At 47.1% G+C, this 26,809-nt stretch overlaps 1 protein-coding gene across 3 annotated transcripts in view; it reads right to left on the reverse strand.

Moving 5' to 3' along the window:
- SLC2A12 (solute carrier family 2 member 12) overlaps window positions 1-26,595 on the reverse strand; it is a 187,531-nt gene extending 160,936 nt beyond the window's left edge. For all 3 annotated transcript variants that reach the window (XM_063917369.1, XM_063917368.1, XM_063917367.1), the window contains exon 1: window positions 26,337-26,595. In XM_063917369.1, the coding sequence (XP_063773439.1) occupies window positions 26,337-26,424 (88 nt within the window). In that variant the 5' untranslated portion in view covers window positions 26,425-26,595. The remainder of the gene's footprint in view (window positions 1-26,336) is intronic.
- Window positions 26,596-26,809: the final 214 nt, after the last annotated feature.

Below are 26,809 nucleotides of genomic sequence, written 5' to 3' on the forward strand. Positions count from 1 at the left end.
TTTATGGTGTCGCTGGACATCAAGGATACTTACTTGCATGTCCCCATTTTCCCACCTCACCAGGAGTACCTCAGGTTTGTGGTACAGAACTGTCATTACCAATTCCAGACGTTGCCGTTTGGTCTCTCCACGACTCCGAGAATATTTACCAAGGTAATGGCCGAAATGATGATACTCCTTCGAAGAAAGGGAGTTATAATTATCCCGTACTTGGACGATCTCCTCATAAAGGCGAGGTCCAAAGAGCAGTTGTTGGTCAGCGTAGCACTCTCTCAGGAAGTGTTGCAACAGCACGGCTGGATTCTGAATATCCCAAAGTCGCAACTGATCCCTACGACGCGTCTGCTTTTCCTGGGAATGATTCTGGACACAGAACAGAAGAAGGTGTTTCTCCCAGAGGAGAAGGCCCAGGAATTGTCATCTCTGGTCAGGGACCTCCTGAAACCAAAACAGGTGTCGGTGCATCACTGCACGCGAGTCCTGGGAAAGATGGTGGCTTCTTGCGAAGCAATTCCCTTCGGCAGGTTCCATGCAAGGATCTTTCAGTGGGATCTGTTGGACAAATGGTCCGGATCGCATCTTCAGATGCATCGGTTGATCACCCTGTCCCCAAGGGCCAGGGTGTCTCTGCTGTGGTGGCTGCAGAGTGCTCATCTTCTCGAGGGACACAGGTTCGGCATACAGGACTGGATCCTGGTGACCACGGATGCAAGCCTCCGAGGATGGGGGGCAGTCACTCAATGAAGAAACTTCCAAGGACAGTGGTCAAGTCTGGAGACTTCTCTACACATAAATATATTGGAACTAAGGGCCATCTACAACGCCCTGAGTCAAGCAGAGCCCCTGCTTCAAAACCAATCTGTACTGATTCAGTCAGACAACATCACGGCGGTCGCCCATGTAAACCGCCAGGGCGGCACAAGAAGCAGGATGGCAATGGCAGAAGCCACAAGGATTCTTCGATGGGCGGAGAATCACGTGCTAGCACTGTCAGCAGTGTTCATTCCGGGAGTGGACAACTGGGAAGCAGACTTCCTCAGCAGGCACGACCTCCACCCGGGAGAGTGGGGACTTCATCAAGAAGTCTTCACACAGATTGTAAACCGTTGGGAACTGCCACAGGTGGACATGATGGCGTCCCGCCTCAAAAAAAAAAAAAAAAAATATTGCGCCAGGTCACGGGACCCTCAGGCGATAGCTGTGGACGCACTAGTGACACCGTGGGTGTACCAGTCGGTTTATGTGTTCCCTCCTCTTCCTCTCATACCGAAGGTACTGAGAATAGTAAGAAAGAGTGGAGTAAGAACTATACTCATCGTTCCGGATTGGCCAAGAAGAACTTGGTACCCAGAACTACAAGAAATGACCTCAGAGGACCCATGGACTCTGCCTCTCAGACAGGACCTGTTACAGCAGGGGCCCTGTCTGTTCCAAGACTTACCGCAGCTGCGTTTGACGGCATGGCGGTTGAACGCCGGATCCTAGCGGAAAAGGGCATTCCGAATGAAGTTATTCCTACGCTGATAAAGGCTAGGAAAGACGTGACAGCAAAACATTATCACCGTATATGGCGAAAATATGTTGCTTGGTGTGAGGCCAGGAAGGCCCCTACAGAGGAATTCCAGCTGGGTCGATTCCTGCACTTCCTACAGTCAGGAGTGACTATGGGCCTAAAATTAGGATCCATAAAGGTCCAGATTTCGGCCCTATCTATTTTCTTTCAAAAAGAACTGGCTTCACTGCCTGAAGTTCAGACGTTTGTTAAGGGAGTGCTGCATATTCAACCCCCTTTTGTGCCTCCAGTGGCACCTTGGGATCTTAACGTTGTGTTGGATTTCCTGAAATCACACTGGTTTGAGCCACTGAAGACCGTGGGGCTAAAGTATCTCACGTGGAAGGTGGTCATGCTGTTGGCCTTGGCTTCAGCTAGGCGTGTGTCAGAATTGGCGGCTTTGTCATGTAAAAGCCTGTATCTGATCTTCCATATGGACAAGGCAGAATTGAGGACTCGTCCCCAATTTCTCCCAAAGGTGGTATCAGCGTTTCATTTGAACCAACCTATTGTGGTGCCTGCGGCTACTCGGGACTTGGAGGGCTTTGAAAATCTATGTAGCCAGGACGGCTGGAGTCAGGAAAACTGACTTGCTGTTTATCCTGCATGCATCCAACAAACTGGGTGCTCCGGCTTCAAAGGAAACTATTGCGCGCTGGATCTGTAACACGATTCAGCAAGCTCATTCTGCGGCAGGGTTACCGCATCCTAACTCGGTAAAAGCCCATTCCACAAGGAAGGTGGGCACTTCTTGGGCGGCTGCCCGAGGGGTCTCGGCTTTACAGCTTTGCCGAGCTGCTACTTGGTCGGGTTCAAACACATTTGCTAAGTTCTACAAGTTTGATACCCTGGCTGAGGAGGACCTTGCCTTTGCTCATTCGGTGCTGCAGAGTCATCCGCACTCTCCCGCCCGTTTGGGAGCTTTGGTATAATCCCCATGGTCCTTACGGAGTTCCCAGCATCCACTAGGACGTCAGAGAAAATAAGAATTTACTCACCGGTAATTCTATTTCTCGTAGTCCGTAGTGGATGCTGGGCGCCCGTCCCAAATGCGGACTCTCTGCAATACATGTATATAGTTATTGCTTAACTAAAGGGTTATTGTTATGAGCCATCTGTTACTGAGGCTCAGTTGTTGTTCATACTGTTAACTGGGTATGGTTATCACAAGTTGTACAGTGTGATTGGTGTGGCTGGTATGAGTCTTACCCTGGATTCCAAATCCTTTCCTTGTTGTGTCAGCTCTTCCGGGCACAGTTTCCTTAACTGAGGTCTGGAGGAGGGGCATAGAGGGAGGAGCCAGTGCACACCAGATAGTACCTAATCTTTCTTTTAGAGTACCCAGTCTCCTGCGGAGCCCGTCTATTCCCCATGGTCCTTACGGAGTTCCCAGCATCCACTACGGACTACGAGAAATAGAATTACCGGTGAGTAAATTCTTATTATTCTCCCTCCAGGGGGGTCGTGGACCCCCAAGAGGGAGAAAAAGTGTTGGTATGCCGGCTATCGGTATGCCGGCGCCGGTATACTGTGCGCCGGGATCCCGACAGTTGGCAAACTGAAGACCACCCGTATTTCATATATGATTTAGGATTAACTATAAAGCTATGTTTGCTGCAGAGTGACGGCCAGCTAATGAGGGGCAACATTACTGACAGCTCCGCCTCCCACCAGCGGCATCACGTGTTCCGCCTCCCTTTCAGCCCCTCCGTCACACTGTTCAAAGGAGCGGCTGCTGATAAAACTTGGACGCGGCAACCAGCTAATTCTGACTGCGTCACACACCAATTGTGTGACAGTCAGTAAGTACTGTCTACTCTACTACATTTAATAATTATAGTGTGCCTGCCTGCTGCATCATATATATTTTATATATTAGTATAACATGCTCTACCTGGTGTATAATGTGCTCTGCCTGGTGCAATGTGTATAATGTGCTTTACCTGGTGCAGTGTGTATAACGTGCTCTGCCTGGTGCAATGTGTATAACGTGCTTTGCCGGGTGCAATGTGTAAAATGTGCTTTACCTGGTGCAATGTGTATAATGTGCTCTACCTGGCGCAAAGTGTATAATGTGCTTTGCCTGGTGCAAGGTGTATAATGTACTCTGCCTGGCGCAAAGTGTATACCGTGCGCTACCTGGTGCAAAGTGTACAAAGTGTTTTATCTGGCGCAATATGTACAATATACTCTACCTGGCGCAGTGTGTATAGGAGGTTCTACCTGGTGCAATGTGTATAAGCGGCACTACTGTGTGGTGTAGTTTGAATTGGCACTGTTATGTGGCCACGCCCCTTCCCCATGAATCCACGCCCTTAAAAAATTGCGCGCCTGCGGCGCGCACTTCCTGTTCTTCCATGTAGTCAGACCTTCTGAGCAGTAACCCTGACCACTTGACAGACTCCACCCCCTCAACAGACCCCCACCCCATATTAGGGCTGCTTCCATAAATTTCCCGGGCTGGTTTTTGATCCCAATCCGCCCCTGTACAGTGCTGACATTTCTGTTATGCTGTTCTGTCATTTTGATGGGCTGTTAACTTGTATATATATATATATATATATATATAAATAGATCTGCAGGACTTGGTAATTATATTGGAGTTTGTTATTATTGCTTGATCTCATAATTCTCTGGTATTGTCGATATTAGGTCTGATATTGTGATTATCTTTGAATTATTTTTTTGTGTTTCTGTTATTATTTTGTGTATTGAAGATTAATTTTTATTACTATAGTATGCATTTCTTTTTAGATGTTATTTCTTTTGTATGTTTCATAGCTTATTGATGTTGTTAATATTATTATGGTATTAGTTGTAACAATTTATGCATTTTGGGCCTGATTCAGGTATGTAAGCAAAGCAAAAAAGCAAGCAACTTTGCAAAACCATGTTGCACTGCAGATGGGGCAGATGTAACATACAGAGAGCGTTAGATTTGGGTGGGGCATGTTCAATCTGAAATCTGAATGCAGTGTAAAAATAAAGACGTCTTATATTTGTGGGCTACATAAAAAAGCAGCCAGTATTCATCCTGCATAGAAGCAATATAAACCACCCAAATCTAAATCTCTCTGCACATTACATCTGCCCCACCTGCAGTGCAGCATGGTTTTGCCCAGTTGTGTGCTTTTTTGCTTTACTTACAAACCTGAATCCGGCCTTTTCTGCATAATATAAGTATAATTCAGTTGTTTCTGCATCTTCTTTGCTTACCTACCCTAGAACTTAGAGGTAGAAACTTATTCAGTGCATTTTCACAAATGATTTATATTTTATGATATTTATAACTGTCTTTATGTTTTCAGTTTTCGTTTGCAACTTATTTTCTATAATTTTTAGATTTTCTCTGTTTTCACAAATAAATACTGTTTTTCTACTAAGTACTAGCATTATGCATAGGGTTACTCTCACTTTAAACTAAGACACATGTATTACACAGGTTCTGTGGTTGAGTAAAACCAGGGGAAATGCAGGCTTGAATTGAACCAGCCACAGAACCTGTGTAATTTACAAGTGTTCCGGTTTAAAGGGATAATGGGGGTAATTCCAAGTTGATCGCAGCAGGATTTTTTTTAGCAACTGGGCAAAACCATGTGCACTGCAGGGGAGGCAGATATAACATGTGCAGAAAGAGTTTGTCACGATCTGGGTATCTGGACGCCATTACTTACCCTTCAGATGCCTCCTAAGGCTGGCTCAGCGCTCCAGGACCGGATCCCATCTGTTATCCTGATGTTTACATTCCTGCATCCTCTCCTGTCTCTCTGAGACGCGGTCACAGTAAATGCCATATTACATCTGGCATGGCGTCTCCCGCGGCCTCCGCCGCCGTCCCTGAGTTTCTGCATGCAAAGTGTCAGAGTGGCGATTACGTCAGCCGCGGCCTCCGCTGTGCCCGCGTGGTTTGGATGTGCATTCATCAGTCTGGCGTCTCCTGTCTCCTGTGGCCGGCGCCGCCATTGCTGCTTCAATTCTCACATGGATTACAAACCAAACTTCCCTCCAAGTGTCTGCATGGGCGCAGCCATCTTGGATTTTGTCATCTGATCATTTCCACCAATCTGCTGTCTGTATTGTTGATTTGCATAATTGCCTAGCCAACCCCTTCCTTGCTGCAGGTATAAGTAAGCTGTGCCTGAGCAAGGAAGGCGTCAGTGCTTTGGTTGTCTAACCTAGTTCCAGTTTGTCTCTCTCCTGTGGTTGTCTTCCAGGTTCCAGCTCCTGTCTCCAGACTTCTGCTATAGAGACCCGCACCAGCATTCCATCTGCGGTGTAGCCTGACTCTCCGATCCATTCTGGACTCACCTGTTTCCAGCTACAACAATCACCTGCTTCCAGCCCAGCTTCCAGCAGTGTATAGCTTCTCTTAAAGGCCGGTGTCCTTTTCTGCAGTTTACCACTCTCCACCGGTATTATTATTTCACCGCTCTCAAACTCCAAACTTCATTATTATTTCATCGCTCTCAAGTTCGTTTATTATTTAACTGGTTCCAGCCAGTATCCACTCCGTACCAACAACAGTCTGGTTCCAGCCAGTATCCACAGCAGCCGTTTTACCTTCAGCAGCCCAGCCTTTCCTGGAACATCAGCTGGTACGATCCTGGGTTCTCTCCATTGCTACAGCCTGGTAAGGACTTTCCAACTAGAAGATTATAAGAACTGTCTCACACTACCAGTGCCTGTGGCCCTTGCCACCCTGTAGTACCCAGGAATTGTATTTATCCTCTGTTGACTTTTATGTTTCCTTTTACTGCTGCTGTGTTACGGAGTTTGTCATAATAAACATCATTGACTTTTATCCTGGTTGTCGTGGTCACGCCTTCGGGCAGTTATTCTACATGTTACTTACATGTCTAGGGGTCTGATACAACCTCCCAGGTTCCGTTACATCTCAGCCCCTACAACTGAGGCTGCCTCCCGTCAGCTCAGGCCCTCAGTTGTGACAGTAAGCACTGACCTAATGAATCCAGCCGGAGACCAGGATCAAGCGGCCAGGCCGATGCAAGAACTGGCAGCCCGACTTGAACATCAGGAGGCTGCACAGGGCCACATCATCCGCTGTCTCCAGGATCTCTCTACACGGCTGGATGGGATTCAAACGACCCTCCGTGGACCTGGCACGTCCGGTGCGTCCACTACAGTGACACCAGCTGTAACCCCACCCACCTTACCCATTTCCAGTCCACATCTTCATCTTCCAACGCCAGCAAAATTTGATGGATCTCCAAGGTTCTGCAGGGGATTTCTCACTCAATGTGAAATCCACTTTGAGCTTCTACCTGGCAATTTCTTCAGTGACCGTACCAAAATTGCCTATATCATCTCCCTTTTCAGTGGCTCAGCCCTTGACTGGGCATCACCTTTATGGGAGAAGTCTGATCCCCTGCTATCCTCCTATACTGACTTTGTAGCTACATTCAGGCGCATCTTCGACGAGCCAGGCCGGATAACATCTGCTTCATCTGAGATTCTCCGTTTACGCCAGGGAACACGTACTGTGGGACAGTATCTTATACAGTTTAAAATCCTGGCATCCGAACTGGCATGGAACGACGAGGCCCTGTATGCTGCATTCTGGCATGGCTTATCAGAACGCATCAAGGATGAGTTAGCTACCAGAGACTTGCCCTCTAAGTTGGATGAGCTAATTTCTCTTTGCACGAAGGTTGATCTACGTTTCAGAGAGAGAGCAACTGAGCGAGGAAGATCATCTACTCCTAAATCTTCTGCTCCTCCTCCTCGTCAACCATCTCCATCCAAGGATGAGCCTATGCAAATTAGTCGTTCCCGTCTATCTCCCGCTGAGCGCCGAAGACGTCTCTCTGAGTCTCTCTGTCTCTACTGTGCAGCTCCGTCGCACACTATCAATGCCTGTCCCAAACGTCCGGGAAACTCCAGATCCTAGCTCGCCAAGGAGAGGGCCGGCTAGGAGTAATGATCTCCTCTCCATCTCCTCATGACTGTAACCTCCCAGTGTCGCTCCAAATTGCTCAACGTTACAGGAACGTCATTGCCCTCCTTGATTCCGGAGCAGCTGGGAATTTCATAACCGAAGCTTATGTTAAACGGTGGTCCCTACCCACCGAGAGACTGTCCTCGTCCATCTCTTTGACTGCCGTGGATGGCAGCAAGATTTTTGACGCAGTCATTTCCTTAAGGACTCTTCCAGTTCGTCTGAGAGTGGGAGTTCTTCATTCTGAGTATATTTCTTTTTTAGTGATTCCAAGAGCCACACATCCAGTGGTTTTAGGCCTTCCATGGCTCCGTCTCCACAACCCATCAATTGACTGGACGACTACGCAAATACTGGCATGGGGTCCCTCCTGTGCTGAGACTTGTTTAGCCAAAGTTCTTCCTGTTTGTTCTTCCTTCCCCAGGTCATCTGATGTTCCGCCTCCTCCATATCAAGACTTCACGGACGTGTTCAGTAAAGCCTCTGCTGATATCCTTCCTCCTCATAGAGAATGGGACTGCCCAATCGACCTCATTCCAGGGAAGGTTCCACCGCGAGGCCGAACTTTTCCATTGTCTCTGCCTGAGACACACTCCATGGAAGAGTACATCAAAGAGAACCTGGCGAAGGGTTTCATCCGACCATCTTCTTCTCCAGCCGGCGCAGGCTTCTTCTTCGTTAAGAAGAAAGACGGTGGTCTGCGTCCGTGCATCGACTACAGAGGTCTGAACGATATTACCGTCAAGAACCGATACCCTTTACCCCTGATTACCGAGCTCTTTGATAGAGTTAGTGGTGCAACTATTTTCACAAAGCTGGACTTGAGGGGTGCCTACAATCTCATCCGAATCCGTGAGGGTGACGAGTGGAAGACCGCCTTTAACACCCGTGACGGACATTATGAGTACCTCGTCATGCCCTTCGGATTGAGCAATGCTCCAGCACTTCATGAATGAGATTTTCAGGGACATCTTGTACCGCCATGTCGTGGTTTATCTAGACGACATCCTCATCTTTGCTAATAATCTCGAAGATCATCGTTTCTGGGTAAAAGAGGTTCTTTCCCGTCTCCGTGTCAATCACCTCTATTGTAAATTGGAGAAGTGTGTGTTTGAAGTTAAAACCATTCCGTTTCTAGGTTACATTGTGTCCGGTTCCGGACTAGAGATGGATCCTGAGAAACTCCAAGCAATCCAGAATTGGCCTATACCCTTAAGCCTCAAAGGGGTCCAGAGGTTCTTAGGGTTCGCCAATTATTATAGAAAATTTATACGAGACTTTTCCACCATTGTGGCGCCTATCACTGCATTAACCAAGAAAGGTGCTAATCCGTCCAAGTGGTCCGAGGAAGCTACACAGGCCTTTCACCTTCTGAAGCAACGGTTCATCTCTGCACCAGTTCTGAAACAGCCCGACACCGACTCTCCTTTTATCTTAGAGGTAGATGCCTCCTCCGTTGGAGTAGGAGCAGTGTTATCCCAGAGGGCCAAAGATGGACATCTACATCCTTGCAGTTTCTTCTCCCGGAAGTTCTCCCCAGCTGAGCGCAACTATGCCATTGGCGATCAGGAGTTGCTAGCCATCAAGCTCGCTCTGGAGGAGTGGAGATACCTGTTGGAGGGAGCTTCCCACTCAATCACCATACTTACCGACCACAAAAATCTTTTATATCTCAAAGGCGCACAATGTCTGAATCCTCGTCAGGCCAGATGGGCACTTTTCTTCTCTAGGTTTGACTTTAAACTCCAGTTCTGTCCGGGTTCTCAGAATCGTAAGGCCGATGCCCTTTCCCGCTCATGGGAGCAAGAAAATGAGTCCGAGTCTGCAGACAAGCATCCTATTATTAATCCGTTGGCATTCTCCACGGTAGGGATGGACTCTACGCCTCCACCAGGGAAAAGTTTTGTTAAGCCAGTTCTAAGGAAGAAGCTCATGCATTGGGCCCATGCTTCCCGTTTTGCTGGACATACAGGCATTCAGAAAACCCTTGAATTTATTTCTAGGTCCTACTGGTGGCCAACTCTGAAGAAGGACGTTATGGAATTTATTGCCTCCTGCCCAAAGTGTGCCCAACACAAAGTCTCCCGCCAGTCGCCTGCGGGGCAACTGGTTCCATTATCTGTTCCCCGCCGACCTTGGACCCATTTGTCGATGGACTTTGTTTCCGATCTACCTATCTGCAACAAGTTTAATACCATCTGGGTGGTAGTTGACCGGTTCACCAAGATGGCACATTTCATCCCTCTCACCGGTCTTCCGTCAGCTTCCAAGTTGGCTCAAGTGTTTATACAAGAGATCTTCCGACTTCACGGTCTTCCTGAAGAGATCATCTCGGATCGTGGAGTACAATTTGTAGCCAAATTTTGGCGAAGTTTGTGTCAAGCCCTCCAAGTCAAGTTAAAGTTTTCCACGGCTTACCATCCTCAGACCAATGGTCAAACCGAGAGGGTGAATCAGGACTTGGAGGCCTTCCTCCGATATATGTGTCTTCCTCTCAAGATGACTGGGTTCAACTCCTTCCTTGGGCCGAGTTCAGCCACAACAATCAATACCATTCCTCATCTTCTTCTACACCATTCTTCATTAATTATGGATTCCACCCTAAAGTCCCAGAATTTCAACCGCTTCCCGCAACTTCTGTTCCAGCAGTGGATGTCACCTTGCGTCAGTTTTCAAATAACTGGAGGAACGTCCGCACAGCCCTGCTTAAAGCCTCATTCAGGTATAAGAAGTTTGCCGATAGGAAGCGTAGAGCGGTTCCTGCTCTCAAGGTGGGTGATCGTGTGTGGCTGTCCACGAAGAATTTGAGGTTGAGAGTTCCCAGCATGAAATTTGCACCTCGCTATATCGGACCCTTCAAGATTGAACAAGTCATCAATCCTGTTGCCTACAGGTTACAGTTACCATCCTTCTTGAAAATACCCAGGACATTTCATGTTTCTTTGTTGAAACCGCTGATCCTGAATCGGTTTCATTCCGCACTTCCTCCAGCTCCCAAGGTTCAGACTCAACGGGGAGTCGAGTACGAGGTGGCCAAGATTTTGGACTCACGTTTCCGTTACGGTCAGTTACAATACCTCATTGACTGGAAGGGCTATAGTCCTGAAGAACGCTCTTGGACCAATGCCTCAGACGTCCATGCTCCTGCCTTGGTCCGAAATTTCCACGCAAAGTTTCCTTTAAAGCCTAAGAAGTGTCCTGGGGCCACTCCTAAAGGGGGGGGTGCTGTCACGATCTGGGTATCTGGACGCCATTACTTACCCTTCAGATGCCTCCTAAGGCTGGCTCAGCGCTCCAGGACCGGATCCCATCTGTTATCCTGATGTTTACATTCCTGCATCCTCTCCTGTCTCTCTGAGACGCGGTCACAGTAAACGCCATATTACATCTGGCATGGCGTCTCCCGCGGCCTCCGCCGCCGTCCCTGAGTTTCTGCATGCAAAGTGTCAGAGTGGCGATTACGTCAGCCGCGGCCTCCGCTGTGCCCGCGTGGTTTGGATGTGCATTCATCAGTCTGGCGTCTCCTGTCTCCTGTGGCCGGCGCCGCCATTGCTGCTTCAATTCTCACATGGATTACAAACCAAACTTCCCTCCAAGTGTCTGCATGGGCGCAGCCATCTTGGATTTTGTCATCTGATCATTTCCACCAATCTGCTGTCTGTATTGTTGATTTGCATAATTGCCTAGCCAACCCCTTCCTTGCTGCAGGTATAAGTAAGCTGTGCCTGAGCAAGGAAGGCGTCAGTGCTTTGGTTGTCTAACCTAGTTCCAGTTTGTCTCTCTCCTGTGGTTGTCTTCCAGGTTCCAGCTCCTGTCTCCAGACTTCTGCTATAGAGACCCGCACCAGCATTCCATCTGCGGTGTAGCCTGACTCTCCGATCCATTCTGGACTCACCTGTTTCCAGCTACAACAATCACCTGCTTCCAGCCCAGCTTCCAGCAGTGTATAGCTTCTCTTAAAGGCCGGTGTCCTTTTCTGCAGTTTACCACTCTCCACCGGTATTATTATTTCACCGCTCTCAAACTCCAAACTTCATTATTATTTCATCGCTCTCAAGTTCGTTTATTATTTAACTGGTTCCAGCCAGTATCCACTCCGTACCAACAACAGTCTGGTTCCAGCCAGTATCCACAGCAGCCGTTTTACCTTCAGCAGCCCAGCCTTTCCTGGAACATCAGCTGGTACGATCCTGGGTTCTCTCCATTGCTACAGCCTGGTAAGGACTTTCCAACTAGAAGATTATAAGAACTGTCTCACACTACCAGTGCCTGTGGCCCTTGCCACCCTGTAGTACCCAGGAATTGTATTTATCCTCTGTTGACTTTTATGTTTCCTTTTACTGCTGCTGTGTTACGGAGTTTGTCATAATAAACATCATTGACTTTTATCCTGGTTGTCGTGGTCACGCCTTCGGGCAGTTATTCTACATGTTACTTACATGTCTAGGGGTCTGATACAACCTCCCAGGTTCCGTTACATCTCAGCCCCTACAACTGAGGCTGCCTCCCGTCAGCTCAGGCCCTCAGTTGTGACAGTAAGCACTGACCTAATGAATCCAGCCGGAGACCAGGATCAAGCGGCCAGGCCGATGCAAGAACTGGCAGCCCGACTTGAACATCAGGAGGCTGCACAGGGCCACATCATCCGCTGTCTCCAGGATCTCTCTACACGGCTGGATGGGATTCAAACGACCCTCCGTGGACCTGGCACGTCCGGTGCGTCCACTACAGTGACACCAGCTGTAACCCCACCCACCTTACCCATTTCCAGTCCACATCTTCATCTTCCAACGCCAGCAAAATTTGATGGATCTCCAAGGTTCTGCAGGGGATTTCTCACTCAATGTGAAATCCACTTTGAGCTTCTACCTGGCAATTTCTTCAGTGACCGTACCAAAATTGCCTATATCATCTCCCTTTTCAGTGGCTCAGCCCTTGACTGGGCATCACCTTTATGGGAGAAGTCTGATCCCCTGCTATCCTCCTATACTGACTTTGTAGCTACATTCAGGCGCATCTTCGACGAGCCAGGCCGGATAACATCTGCTTCATCTGAGATTCTCCGTTTACGCCAGGGAACACGTACTGTGGGACAGTATCTTATACAGTTTAAAATCCTGGCATCCGAACTGGCATGGAACGACGAGGCCCTGTATGCTGCATTCTGGCATGGCTTATCAGAACGCATCAAGGATGAGTTAGCTACCAGAGACTTGCCCTCTAAGTTGGATGAGCTAATTTCTCTTTGCACGAAGGTTGATCTACGTTTCAGAGAGAGAGCAACTGAGCGAGGAAGATCATCTACTCCTAAATCTTCTGCTCCTCCTCCTCGTCAACCATCTCCATCCAAGGATGAGCCTATGCAAATTAGTCGTTCCCGTCTATCTCCCGCTGAGCGCCGAAGACGTCTCTCTGAGTCTCTCTGTCTCTACTGTGCAGCTCCGTCGCACACTATCAATGCCTGTCCCAAACGTCCGGGAAACTCCAGATCCTAGCTCGCCAAGGAGAGGGCCGGCTAGGAGTAATGATCTCCTCTCCATCTCCTCATGACTGTAACCTCCCAGTGTCGCTCCAAATTGCTCAACGTTACAGGAACGTCATTGCCCTCCTTGATTCCGGAGCAGCTGGGAATTTCATAACCGAAGCTTATGTTAAACGGTGGTCCCTACCCACCGAGAGACTGTCCTCGTCCATCTCTTTGACTGCCGTGGATGGCAGCAAGATTTTTGACGCAGTCATTTCCTTAAGGACTCTTCCAGTTCGTCTGAGAGTGGGAGTTCTTCATTCTGAGTATATTTCTTTTTTAGTGATTCCAAGAGCCACACATCCAGTGGTTTTAGGCCTTCCATGGCTCCGTCTCCACAACCCATCAATTGACTGGACGACTACGCAAATACTGGCATGGGGTCCCTCCTGTGCTGAGACTTGTTTAGCCAAAGTTCTTCCTGTTTGTTCTTCCTTCCCCAGGTCATCTGATGTTCCGCCTCCTCCATATCAAGACTTCACGGACGTGTTCAGTAAAGCCTCTGCTGATATCCTTCCTCCTCATAGAGAATGGGACTGCCCAATCGACCTCATTCCAGGGAAGGTTCCACCGCGAGGCCGAACTTATCCATTGTCTCTGCCTGAGACACACTCCATGGAAGAGTACATCAAAGAGAACCTGGCGAAGGGTTTCATCCGACCATCTTCTTCTCCAGCCGGCGCAGGCTTCTTCTTCGTTAAGAAGAAAGACGGTGGTCTGCGTCCGTGCATCGACTACAGAGGTCTGAACGATATTACCGTCAAGAACCGATACCCTTTACCCCTGATTACCGAGCTCTTTGATAGAGTTAGTGGTGCAACTATTTTCACAAAGCTGGACTTGAGGGGTGCCTACAATCTCATCCGAATCCGTGAGGGTGACGAGTGGAAGACCGCCTTTAACACCCGTGACGGACATTATGAGTACCTCGTCATGCCCTTCGGATTGAGCAATGCTCCAGCACTTCATGAATGAGATTTTCAGGGACATCTTGTACCGCCATGTCGTGGTTTATCTAGACGACATCCTCATCTTTGCTAATAATCTCGAAGATCATCGTTTCTGGGTAAAAGAGGTTCTTTCCCGTCTCCGTGTCAATCACCTCTATTGTAAATTGGAGAAGTGTGTGTTTGAAGTTAAAACCATTCCGTTTCTAGGTTACATTGTGTCCGGTTCCGGACTAGAGATGGATCCTGAGAAACTCCAAGCAATCCAGAATTGGCCTATACCCTTAAGCCTCAAAGGGGTCCAGAGGTTCTTAGGGTTCGCCAATTATTATAGAAAATTTATACGAGACTTTTCCACCATTGTGGCGCCTATCACTGCATTAACCAAGAAAGGTGCTAATCCGTCCAAGTGGTCCGAGGAAGCTACACAGGCCTTTCACCTTCTGAAGCAACGGTTCATCTCTGCACCAGTTCTGAAACAGCCCGACACCGACTCTCCTTTTATCTTAGAGGTAGATGCCTCCTCCGTTGGAGTAGGAGCAGTGTTATCCCAGAGGGCCAAAGATGGACATCTACATCCTTGCAGTTTCTTCTCCCGGAAGTTCTCCCCAGCTGAGCGCAACTATGCCATTGGCGATCAGGAGTTGCTAGCCATCAAGCTCGCTCTGGAGGAGTGGAGATACCTGTTGGAGGGAGCTTCCCACTCAATCACCATACTTACCGACCACAAAAATCTTTTATATCTCAAAGGCGCACAATGTCTGAATCCTCGTCAGGCCAGATGGGCACTTTTCTTCTCTAGGTTTGACTTTAAACTCCAGTTCTGTCCGGGTTCTCAGAATCGTAAGGCCGATGCCCTTTCCCGCTCATGGGAGCAAGAAAATGAGTCCGAGTCTGCAGACAAGCATCCTATTATTAATCCGTTGGCATTCTCCACGGTAGGGATGGACTCTACGCCTCCACCAGGGAAAAGTTTTGTTAAGCCAGTTCTAAGGAAGAAGCTCATGCATTGGGCCCATGCTTCCCGTTTTGCTGGACATACAGGCATTCAGAAAACCCTTGAATTTATTTCTAGGTCCTACTGGTGGCCAACTCTGAAGAAGGACGTTATGGAATTTATTGCCTCCTGCCCAAAGTGTGCCCAACACAAAGTCTCCCGCCAGTCGCCTGCGGGGCAACTGGTTCCATTATCTGTTCCCCGCCGACCTTGGACCCATTTGTCGATGGACTTTGTTTCCGATCTACCTATCTGCAACAAGTTTAATACCATCTGGGTGGTAGTTGACCGGTTCACCAAGATGGCACATTTCATCCCTCTCACCGGTCTTCCGTCAGCTTCCAAGTTGGCTCAAGTGTTTATACAAGAGATCTTCCGACTTCACGGTCTTCCTGAAGAGATCATCTCGGATCGTGGAGTACAATTTGTAGCCAAATTTTGGCGAAGTTTGTGTCAAGCCCTCCAAGTCAAGTTAAAGTTTTCCACGGCTTACCATCCTCAGACCAATGGTCAAACCGAGAGGGTGAATCAGGACTTGGAGGCCTTCCTCCGATATATGTGTCTTCCTCTCAAGATGACTGGGTTCAACTCCTTCCTTGGGCCGAGTTCAGCCACAACAATCAATACCATTCCTCATCTTCTTCTACACCATTCTTCATTAATTATGGATTCCACCCTAAAGTCCCAGAATTTCAACCGCTTCCCGCAACTTCTGTTCCAGCAGTGGATGTCACCTTGCGTCAGTTTTCAAATAACTGGAGGAACGTCCGCACAGCCCTGCTTAACGCCTCATTCAGGTATAAGAAGTTTGCCGATAGGAAGCGTAGAGCGGTTCCTGCTCTCAAGGTGGGTGATCGTGTGTGGCTGTCCACGAAGAATTTGAGGTTGAGAGTTCCCAGCATGAAATTTGCACCTCGCTATATCGGACCCTTCAAGATTGAACAAGTCATCAATCCTGTTGCCTACAGGTTACAGTTACCATCCTTCTTGAAAATACCCAGGACATTTCATGTTTCTTTGTTGAAACCGCTGATCCTGAATCGGTTTCATTCCGCACTTCCTCCAGCTCCCAAGGTTCAGACTCAACGGGGAGTCGAGTACGAGGTGGCCAAGATTTTGGACTCACGTTTCCGTTACGGTCAGTTACAATACCTCATTGACTGGAAGGGCTATAGTCCTGAAGAACGCTCTTGGACCAATGCCTCAGACGTCCATGCTCCTGCCTTGGTCCGAAATTTCCACGCAAAGTTTCCTTTAAAGCCTAAGAAGTGTCCTGGGGCCACTCCTAAAGGGGGGGGTGCTGTCACGATCTGGGTATCTGGACGCCATTACTTACCCTTCAGATGCCTCCTAAGGCTGGCTTAGCGCTCCAGGACCGGATCCCATCTGTTATCCTGATGTTTACATTCCTGCATCCTCTCCTGTCTCTCTGAGACGCGGTCACAGTAAACGCCATATTACATCTGGCATGGCGTCTCCCGCGGCCTCCGCCGCCGTCCCTGAGTTTCTGCATGCAAAGTGTCAGAGTGGCGATTACGTCAGCCGCGGCCTCCGCTGTGCCCGCGTGGTTTGGATGTGCATTCATCAGTCTGGCGTCTCCTGTCTCCTGTGGCCGGCGCCGCCATTGCTGCTTCAATTCTCACATGGATTACAAACCAAACTTCCCTCCAAGTGTCTGCATGGGCGCAGCCATCTTGGATTTTGTCATCTGATCATTTCCACCAATCTGCTGTCTGTATTGTTGATTTGCATAATTGCCTAGCCAACCCCTTCCTTGCTGCAGGTATAAGTAAGCTGTGCCTGAGCAAGGAAGGCGTCAGTGCTTTGGTTGTCTAACCTAGTTCCAGTTTGTCTCTCTCTCCTGTGGTTGTCTTCCAGGTTCCAGCTCCTGTCTCCAGACTTCTGCTATAGAGACCCGCACCAGCATTCCATCTGCGGTGTAGCCTGACTCTCCGATCCATTCTGGACTCACCTGTTTCCAGCTACAACAATCACCTGCTTCCAGCCCAGCTTCCAGCAGTGTATAGCTTCTCTTAAAGGCCGGTGTCCTTTTCTGCAGTTTACCACTCTCCACCGGTATTATTATTTCACCGCTCTCAAACTCCAAACTTCATTATTATTTCATCGCTCTCAAGTTCGTTTATTATTTAACTGGTTCCAGCCAGTATCCACTCCGTACCAACAACAGTCTGGTTCCAGCCAGTATCCACAGCAGCCGTTTTACCTTCAGCAGCCCAGCTTTTCCTGGAACATCAGCTGGTACGATCCTGGGTTCTCTCCATTGCTACAGCCTGGTAAGGACTTTCCAACTAGAAGATTATAAGAACTGTCTCACACTACCAGTGCCTGTGGCCCTTGCCACCCTGTAGTACCCAGGAATTGTATTTATCCTCTGTTGACTTTTATGTTTCCTTTTACTGCTGCTGTGTTACGGAGTTTGTCATAATAAACATCATTGACTTTTATCCTGGTTGTCGTGGTCACGCCTTCGGGCAGTTATTCTACATGTTACTTACATGTCTAGGGGTCTGATACAACCTCCCAGGTTCCGTTACATCTCAGCCCCTACAACTGAGGCTGCCTCCCGTCAGCTCAGGCCCTCAGTTGTGACAGAGTTAGATTTGGGTGGGTTATTTTGTTTCTGTGCAGGGTAAATACTGGCTGCTTTATTTTTACACTGCAAATTAGATTGCAGATTGAACACACCCCACCCAAATCTAACTCTCTCTGCACATGTTATATCTGCCTCCCCTGCAGTGCACATGGTTTTGCCCAATTGCTAACAAACATCCTGCTGCGATCAACTTGGAATTACCCCCAGTATGGTAAGCCTAATTTTGTAAATATGTCTAACAAGAAATAATAGCGCCTGAATCTGCTCTACATCACCTTTTTAGAGGGTGTGCCTAATCATTTCACTACCTAAGGTGACAGCTGATTGTAGCTGTTCTCACCCTTTGCTCAAATGGAGACAATGGGGGTCATTCTGAGTTAATCACTCGTTAGCTACTTTTTGCAGCTCTGCAATCAGATAGTCGCCGCCTATAGGGGAGTGTATTTTCGCTTTGCAAGTGTGCGAACGCCTGTGCAGCCGAGCTGTGCAAAAACATTCTGTGCAGTTTCTGAGTAGGTCTGAACTTACTCAGCCCTTGCGATTGCTTCAGCCTGTCTGGTCCCGGAATTGACGTCAGACACCCGCCCTGCAAACGCTTGGACACACCTGCGTTTTTCCAAACACTGCCAGAAAACGGTCAGTTGTCACCCATAAACGCCCTCTTTTTGTCAATCTTCTTGCGATCGGCGGTGCGAATGGATTCTTTGTTAAATCCATCGCTCAGCAACGATCCGCTTTGTACCCGTACGACACTCCTGCGCATTGCGGTGCATGCGCATGCGCAGTAGTGACCTGATCGCTGCACTGCGAAAAACGGCAGCATGCGAAAAGGCCGGAATGACCTCCAATGTAGTGTTGACTTTAAAAAATCAAATACTGTCTCTTTAACTGATTCTAAATTTACAATCAAAATTCTTTGTTAAAATGGTAAAAAAAGAAGAAGCTAATTTTTTAGACAATGGCAATTAGCTAATTTAGAATATACTAACTAATTTAGTCAATCGTAAATGTCAATAAAATTTTTGTTTTTGGGATCAACCCCTGTACAATATCCTGTACGTATACTCTGGTGGGATTGCAGGTCAGTATGAAAATGCCCCTGGTGGAAGCAGTAAAACACCACTTCAGTGCTGCCTGTTATCACTTATTAAATCATTCGTGTAGCTATCTCTAGCGACAGTTAGAAGCAAGGACCACCGCAATTTTCCTATTGCTATCACTATATATATATATATATATATATATATATATATACACATACACACACATTTTATTGTTATGTATTTTGAAGGGAAAAGGTGCTGGAAGGCAAAGTCCACTGCACACAGGCTTGGACTGGGCCACCTGGGAATTGGGAAGATCCCTGGTGGGCCCAGCTGGTTCACAGCTATTGCAGGAGGGCACGGCCTAGCTCATGCCATTGGTGGCTATTTTCAGTGCAGCTGCTTGCCGGGTAGTATTCAGCATCTGCTGACTATAATGCAATGGTTGTGTATATTTTCTCTTCATGATCAGGACCTGGAAGTGACATAACGAGAGGGCAGTAGATAACTTCTGCCCTTACAGCACCTAAACATTTTATCCATTCTCCGTTCGTTTGAGGTTAGATTGTTTTTCCTATGCACCATTGGACCCTCGCGGGCTCGCTTCGCTTGCCACGCTTTGGGCTCTGTGTCTCGCTTTCGCTCGCCACAGGTTACTCTTCCAAATAGTTTGTGACATGGATCCAGGGGCTTATGGGAAAGGTCCTCTGCACAGAGAGAAACTAGACGCTACCCTCAGGCAATGGCTGCAAGCAGTGGGCTCCAACTGCACCACTGATTCCATACTCCGAATGAGCAATGCCGTGACGTAATTTGCTGTCAGTGGGAGAAGGCTGGAGCCCATGCTGCTGCAGGCACACAGTGCAAACTGAGACACCATGGACTAGACAGGCTTGTCATGAGGAGGTAAGGAAAACAACAAGGCGGTGGATCCAGGAAGCCTCAGCCACACACACAATGCACCCTTTTGTCCCTACAGTCTATCACAACCACATGCACAGCATTGCAGGTACCCACAGCCTTCTGCTTACAGAAGTCTGTCTCATTATTATACAATTGTCTTCAAAATTCTCATTCTGACTCCACCCCAGCTAGCTGCATGACATCATGGTGAAGAGCTGCACCCTGTCACTGATTTGCTGTGATCAGTGTAGTGTCAGTCTGGCTGAGATGTCATACATGTTATGTACGTGCAGCTAAAAGATCAGAAGCTCACGTCCTGCCCCCAAATCTGTATGCAGACCCCTACATTCATCATTCACCACTACCTCTCTACACTTCTCCCATGACCCCTCCTTATTCTCCTTATTCACCATTACCACTCAGCAATACACCTCTGACTCATTCATACTCACCACTACTGCTCTATTCTACCTCCCTGACCACTCCATACCACTACCTCTCTGCTCTGCCCCCTTAACCCCTCCATTCTCACGCTACTCTCTGCACTACCCATCCTGACACCTCCATACTGATCACTACCTGTCTGTTTTATCCCCACCCCTCCACTGCCTATCTACATGACTTCTCTGACCGCTCCATACCCAACACTACATCTCTGCACTACCCTGCCTTTAATTTACAAATGATGGCTGCATTATAGGAAGAAGTAACCAGCGGCTGAGTGGGCAATGCTCAGTACTTCCTCTATGTTTGAGAAGTGCATGTCAATTTGTGCAGCTGAGCCCAGGCTTTGTCCAAATGTGTGAATGGAGGAAAACATCAGTGATTGTGGAGGGTCAGAAGTTTACAAGTACAGTATAAAGTAGGCCCATCAGTGCCCCTTATTTTATGGAAAAGTGAAAACATTAGATTTTTGAGGAGAGAATTTTTTCTAATAATATAATGTGGTAGAGGTGACAAAACTTTTGGTGATGTTCTTGTTGTGCAGAGCGGTTTACAATACACAACCATTTTCTCCATACACAAGGACTTTAATTATGTGCCAGCTTGGCATGGCCATCGACCATCAATGTAGAACTACTAGTCCGACACATCTCTTTTCTTGCTATGTGTGCTGACTTGAGAGCTGCCTATGAATATGAGAGTGTGCGGAACTGCAGTGCTGACTGACAGCTTAAATAGCTGTTAATCAGCACTGCAGCCCTGCCCACTCTCATTCATAGGAGGGCAAGGCAGCTACTAATGACCTGAAGTGGTCTCCATCTCCCAGCAGAGAAATGCATGAGATTCGGGGGCCTACAGAGCGTATGTGCAAAACAACAATGGATAGCATGACATTGCATGGTTTCATACCATTGATGGTTCTTCCTATGTTTCCCATCAATGGCAACCATTGATGGGAAACACACCGATGGCCATCCCTAGTGCCAGCTCAGAAATGGAATAGTCTTGTACTTTTAATGGGAAACAGTTTGTACCTCTTACAGCTTAACTTCTTTACTAATATAAAAAGAACAGCTTAGAACATACAAAAGTGCCCCATGCAGTAAAATCAGTATCACATTATAAATTTAATAAAACCATAAGTGAGGCTAAAATGAGGTTTTTCAGATATCTTTCTCTATTCACAATAGAGGCCTCTCTGGAGAATGGAGTAGACAAGTACTTTAACATGCACTGGGAGGAACATCTAAGCACAACGGAGCTTCCACCACACTTTCGAAATGAGGTTCGCTGTGGGGGCAATTTAAAGAAGAAAATGCAAATGTGAGTCCTGTGCTCCTTCCCAACATTAATCTTCATATGGGGACTGAACATCAGTACCTAGCATCTGGCCAGATAGGTTGTTCCAAGACTGAATGTGAGAATCACATATCTAAATTGTGCGAGTCACATAACTGGATTGCTTACTACCCTGGGATGGCCATGTACCTCCCGCTCCTGATGCCCCCCGACTGATCAGAATAAATTCTTCATATGTTTATTTATCTAGTTTACTTGTTGCAACACAACACATTTGTTTTGAATGCTTACACCTAGATACCATAGTATATCCTTCTACCAGTTCCAGAACTCAATCCCAAATTAAATAACTTGAGCCGTGCCGTTGTACATAGAAACATGAAATGTTGACAGCAGCAAAGACTAATATATTTCCTAATTACCATTTTACACTTAGGATATACATGTACAGCAAACATGTTACTAAATGTCTGTCTTGTTATCACAAACAGGTCTGTTGGCTGTAACCCAAGCATGTACTATTTGAATTATTTTAGTTCTCAGCTTCCCCTGTATCAGTTTTAATACACTGTCCACTTTTACACAAATCTGTGGCTGATTTATTATTTTAGACATATAAACATTTTTCATAAATAATTCACTGATCCAAGGAGCAAACAATGTTTACTGTAGGAACTTCCCGTCAGCAAGGTTTCATCATCCCCAGATTTATCTTTCATTCTGTGAGTGTATCTAATGAGAATGGATGTTAAGGAAGGTGTTTGGCAGCACGGTTTCGGTACTGTTGTTGCTTTAGTTTGACTTTAATTGTTATACATTTCATAGATTTTATTAACTTTATAGCTTAAAAATGAAGTTCTAATAAGTTATCTGCAGAGAAGCACGATTCGGTTCTGCAGAAATCCAAATTCAACTAAATTTTGTGGATCCATACCAAAACCCGGTATGGATACCACGAGAAGATCTGATCCGAACTGAGTCCCAGATCGAGTCTTCCCGTGGTTTGGAATTCAGATTTTCAATTTGAATTTTGGATTACAAAAATTACATGATTTTCGCTGTTTTTATCGATTTTTATCAATGATTATCATTTTTCTTATAGATTTTAAACCAAACCAAAGTCCGGACCCAAACCAAAACACAGGTTCCAGACACATCTCTAGTTATGGGTAGTGTCATTAAGGCTGAGTCGCCAGTACATGTCATTATCATTACTTCTTTGCAATAGGAACTGAGACTAACATGGTTTGTTGTTATGTTATAATACAATGGTTTACCCACTCTCCCAGAATTCCCGGAAGAGTGGGTACCCTCCTGCATCCCGTCCGCTTCTAAGTAAAACGGGAGATAATACTGAATATTGCACGCCGTAAGAAGGGGACGAGGCTAAAATGCAGCGAATAGCAATAGTTTTAGGACTTAAGGGCCTAAGGATGTAATAGCTCACCACCCCCACACCCCCTTCCCCCGATGTGCCAAGCTGCTTCACCCAGAGTGGAGTATGAAAAAGACAACAACTATGATATAAGGTATTCATTGCTATTAAAATACCTAGGGGTGCCATTTATTTGATTGTATCAGAACCTTAGATACTGCCCTGCAGGCAGCTATACTGCATAGGGGTCAGCCCAGGACAGGTTATCTACAGGAAGGTTGTAACTGGCTTTCAGTGGTACTATTCTCTGGCTGTGGCTGCACCAATTATTTTATATACCGGTAACATTTTATACTAATGGGCGGGATGTACTAATGTACATCGCCGCCCTGCGCCACGATGCTGATCGCATATGTACTAACTACATCAGGAAAATTTATGTCCTATCACCATGCTGTAGGGGGGCAATGTGACATGAGATATCTGCACTTCTTTTTGAAAACTGATTTTTTTTTATTTTTTTTTTACCATACTGATGGCCCTGCTCTGACTTCTACCAGCTGGGAGAAGAACCCTTCCAAGATACTCAAAGAGATAGCCATCAAGAGCTCTTCTTAATTGGCAATTCAAACCTTGCTTGGGGTCATCTTCAACCTCTCCAGGTAGACATTCACAAATATTAAAAATAGCCTCTGGCAGTCCTGTTGGGCACACATTGTCTGGACATCATCTGTCCTCCTCACCTTAAGCAGAGGGAGATAATCTGTGACAATTTTACAGCATTTCCTTTCACCAGGCAAGATATCCAACAAAGGTAGTGTTAGAATTAGAAGCATTTAAAAGGGATTCAGCATGATTTACCGGCGACCGGGATGTCGGCCATCAATATACTGACAGTGGCATCCCTGCCGCCAGTATGCCAGCAGCAGGGCGAGCACAATGAGTCTCCTGGCAGGCTGGCATGCTCAGTGGCTCGCTGTGCTCGCCACAGGTTCTATTCCCACTCTATGGGTGTCTCAATATGCCATGCAGCCGGAGATGCCTTTATTGCCAAAAAGTCAGGTGCCTTTTTTGATGAAAATGCATTTTATTTGCATTGCTATATGGTTAGGGTGCACAAGCAGCTTCAGCTGATTAAAATGATATACGACATGCCTATATTCTGTGTGTGACTGTGACTGTATCTGCATAAGAAATGCTGCGTTACAGTGATTTCCAGGAATACACTGTAATGTAGCATTCGGATGCAGATACAGTCGCAGTCACACACAGTATATAGGCATGCCCCATATCATTTTAATCAGCAGAAGCTGCTTGGATTCCTCACTGTTGGCTAATAATTACTTTCACTCTATACCATTTTGCACACTGGGAAGTCTGCAAATTAAGTTTTGGATTCATCATTCCACTCGATTTTTGCAAGTACACTTATACCGCTTTTATACTAAAATGACGGGTCACACCCGGGAGCCGTACTCGGGTGCTTCCCAGATGTGACCCACCAAGAGACCGCTTTCAGACAATGGTCCGACCTGGCATGTATGGAGTCGGCGCTTGGATATGAAATGATCTCCAAGTGCCGTCTCTTCTCTATGCAATGAACGGTTCTCAGGTCGCATCAACTCGGAAACCTGTTTACATTGCACCATGACCCGGGTCCTTCCCGGAAAACAACCCTGCAAGCTAGCCGGGTTGGATTCCCTGGTAATTGGACCCTTTTACACTGAGCCACTCCTGGGTTATCATGGCTATAGCCCTCCTTTTTAGTGTTGATGTAAAAGAGGTGTTATGCTACCGGTCGCCGGGTCCCCCATATGCTGCGCTGTGACCCCAGTGCAGTAAAGTGACATTGCAAAGCGGCAGCTCACTTTACAGCACCGTGGGTCACAGCACAAAAGAAGGATACAGCGCCCGCCAGCCTCCTGGAGCAGCGGACACCGGCTCCTGGACTGGTAAGAATAAAATCTGGGGGGAAAGGGGTTTTAGGCACATGATGCTGCGGAAAGGCATCGCACGGACACCCTGCATGCAATAATTGATACATCTATGCGATGTACTCAATTATCACACTGCAAGTCTGGTCAAGTTTATCACCTGTCATCCGCATCATCAGATGCGGATGGTGATAAATAGACCTCAAAGACTGCAGCTATTTCTTGGTCCCATGTGTATCTAGAGGGGAGGAGGCCTGTGTGCATACTCCATCTGGGTTCCTAGCGCTGTCCCAGAGTGTTGTGCGCATGCGCAGATCTCCGTAAAAATGGCACAGCTGCCATTTTTCCAGTGATTTACATAGTGCGCATGCACGAAACGCCTTCACAAAATTTTCCTGATGATTTCTGCAGAGCTGCTTCTGCCGACATGGGACTCTGGAGGGTAAGTATTGGAAAAAATGGGTGCAAGGTGTGCAGTGTGCACTGCCCCCATTATAAATATGCCAGTGCTGCCACAGCAGTATCACTGCTGCAGTGCTGTCCAGAATGTCTTTTGGATGCTCCGTGCAGGTACCCTGCAATCACTCGGAGAATCCTCAGGACACTCCAGGCAAAGCTGGTCTTCCTGGTGCTGGAGCCCCTGCCCCCTTTGTGTGACATTATAATGTCTTACGGTTAGGGGTGGTGCTGGGGTGACACAGGGCGCTGTTAACGTTGCTGATTGTGTGATTCATATGGGCCCTTTCACCTTGGTATGGTGCCCACCAAAGTCTAGTTACTTTCCTAAGCAGAGCATTGAAAATTGTAAGACTCCAAAAAAATTGTCTGAATTCTGCCAAAAATCTCACATGTGAATAGAAAATTTTGTTTCCACAATTATTGTTTTACATGCATTGTGTACATTGTCAGCATCCCTTTATTTTCATTCCTGCAAATCAGTAAGTGCGAGGTGTGCAGGACATATAGTGAGTGCAGACGGGGATCACAGGTGCACGAAATCCCCTCTCTAGACCACATGTACTGATTAAAATATGCTGAAAAATTGGTGATCTACCACTTCTAGCACTGTACAAGCACTTGCTCTATCCCTTATACCCCTTTTCCACCTACAAGCACGGGTCGCAGCCGGGAGCCTGACACGGGAGCTACCCGGCTGCGGCCCGTGCTTAGCCCCCTTTTCCACTGCGCTCACCAACCCAGCATATTGCCGGGTTGGTGACGTTGCTGGTGACGCGGCTGGGGCGGCGCTGGGAGATCACATGATCTCCCAGCTCAGTCCTTCCATACAGTGTAGACAGGAGCCGTGTCGCTTCCGTTTACACTACAACCCTACCCGCATCATTCCTGTGTCCTACCCAGGTATTTATACAGGTAGGATTCACGGGTCACTTGATCCGGGTTTTTGCGGGGGGAGCCTTTTCCACTTGCAAAAAACACGGGTAAATGTGCGCCCCCATGCATTTACCCATGTTTTTTGAGCTAGTGGAAAAGGGGTATTAGTTTCAGAACAGAGATAAACACTATATAAAAATAGAGCTACATATACAACATTTATATAGTTTGGAGTACACATATAAATATTCTAGTGAAATTCATCTTTTGAATTGTTCCTCCAAAAAGCCTGTGCTTGCCACATAACATATTTCTAATGTTTAGTGTTTACCTACTCACACTTTTCCAGACACAACTAGTAGAACAAACAACATGAGAACAATCTGTGTTTTCTTTGTCACTCAGGATGTTGTTACCTGTTTGTTTAGGGATTGGAAGGTGGCTGCCAGCTCCGGCACTCTGTTGCTGCTGTATGAGGTCCTCTGTGGTGCTCTCTGGAAGCATTCTTCTTGTATGGGTAACTTGTTTTTTATTCCAGGACTCACGTTATCTCTATGGGAAAGATGCTCTTCCCTTGTCAGCAGCTGAGAGTGGGGTTACCTTGCACAGCATGGTTTCATAGGGGCTGTGAGGGTTTTTAAAGTGCTGGTGCGAACAACTTTGTCTCTATTTCAAAATACTTTGCCCTTCAGTGACACACACTGCAACTATTCTTAGCAACCTATCACAGCCAGGCCAGAAGGAGGGACCTAGTCCGGCTCACATTGTGCTTTGCCTGATACACAAACAGCCTCTGCATGGAGCATTTATGTTGACTTCAGTTGCATTCTTTTTGTGATTAATTTAACAATGTGAGCTGACAAAATCTCCATTATATGATTTAAAGCTT

This window comes from Pseudophryne corroboree, chromosome 4 (genome assembly GCF_028390025.1).
Source record: "Pseudophryne corroboree isolate aPseCor3 chromosome 4, aPseCor3.hap2, whole genome shotgun sequence".
NCBI classification, from domain to species: Eukaryota; Metazoa; Chordata; class Amphibia; order Anura; family Myobatrachidae; genus Pseudophryne; species Pseudophryne corroboree.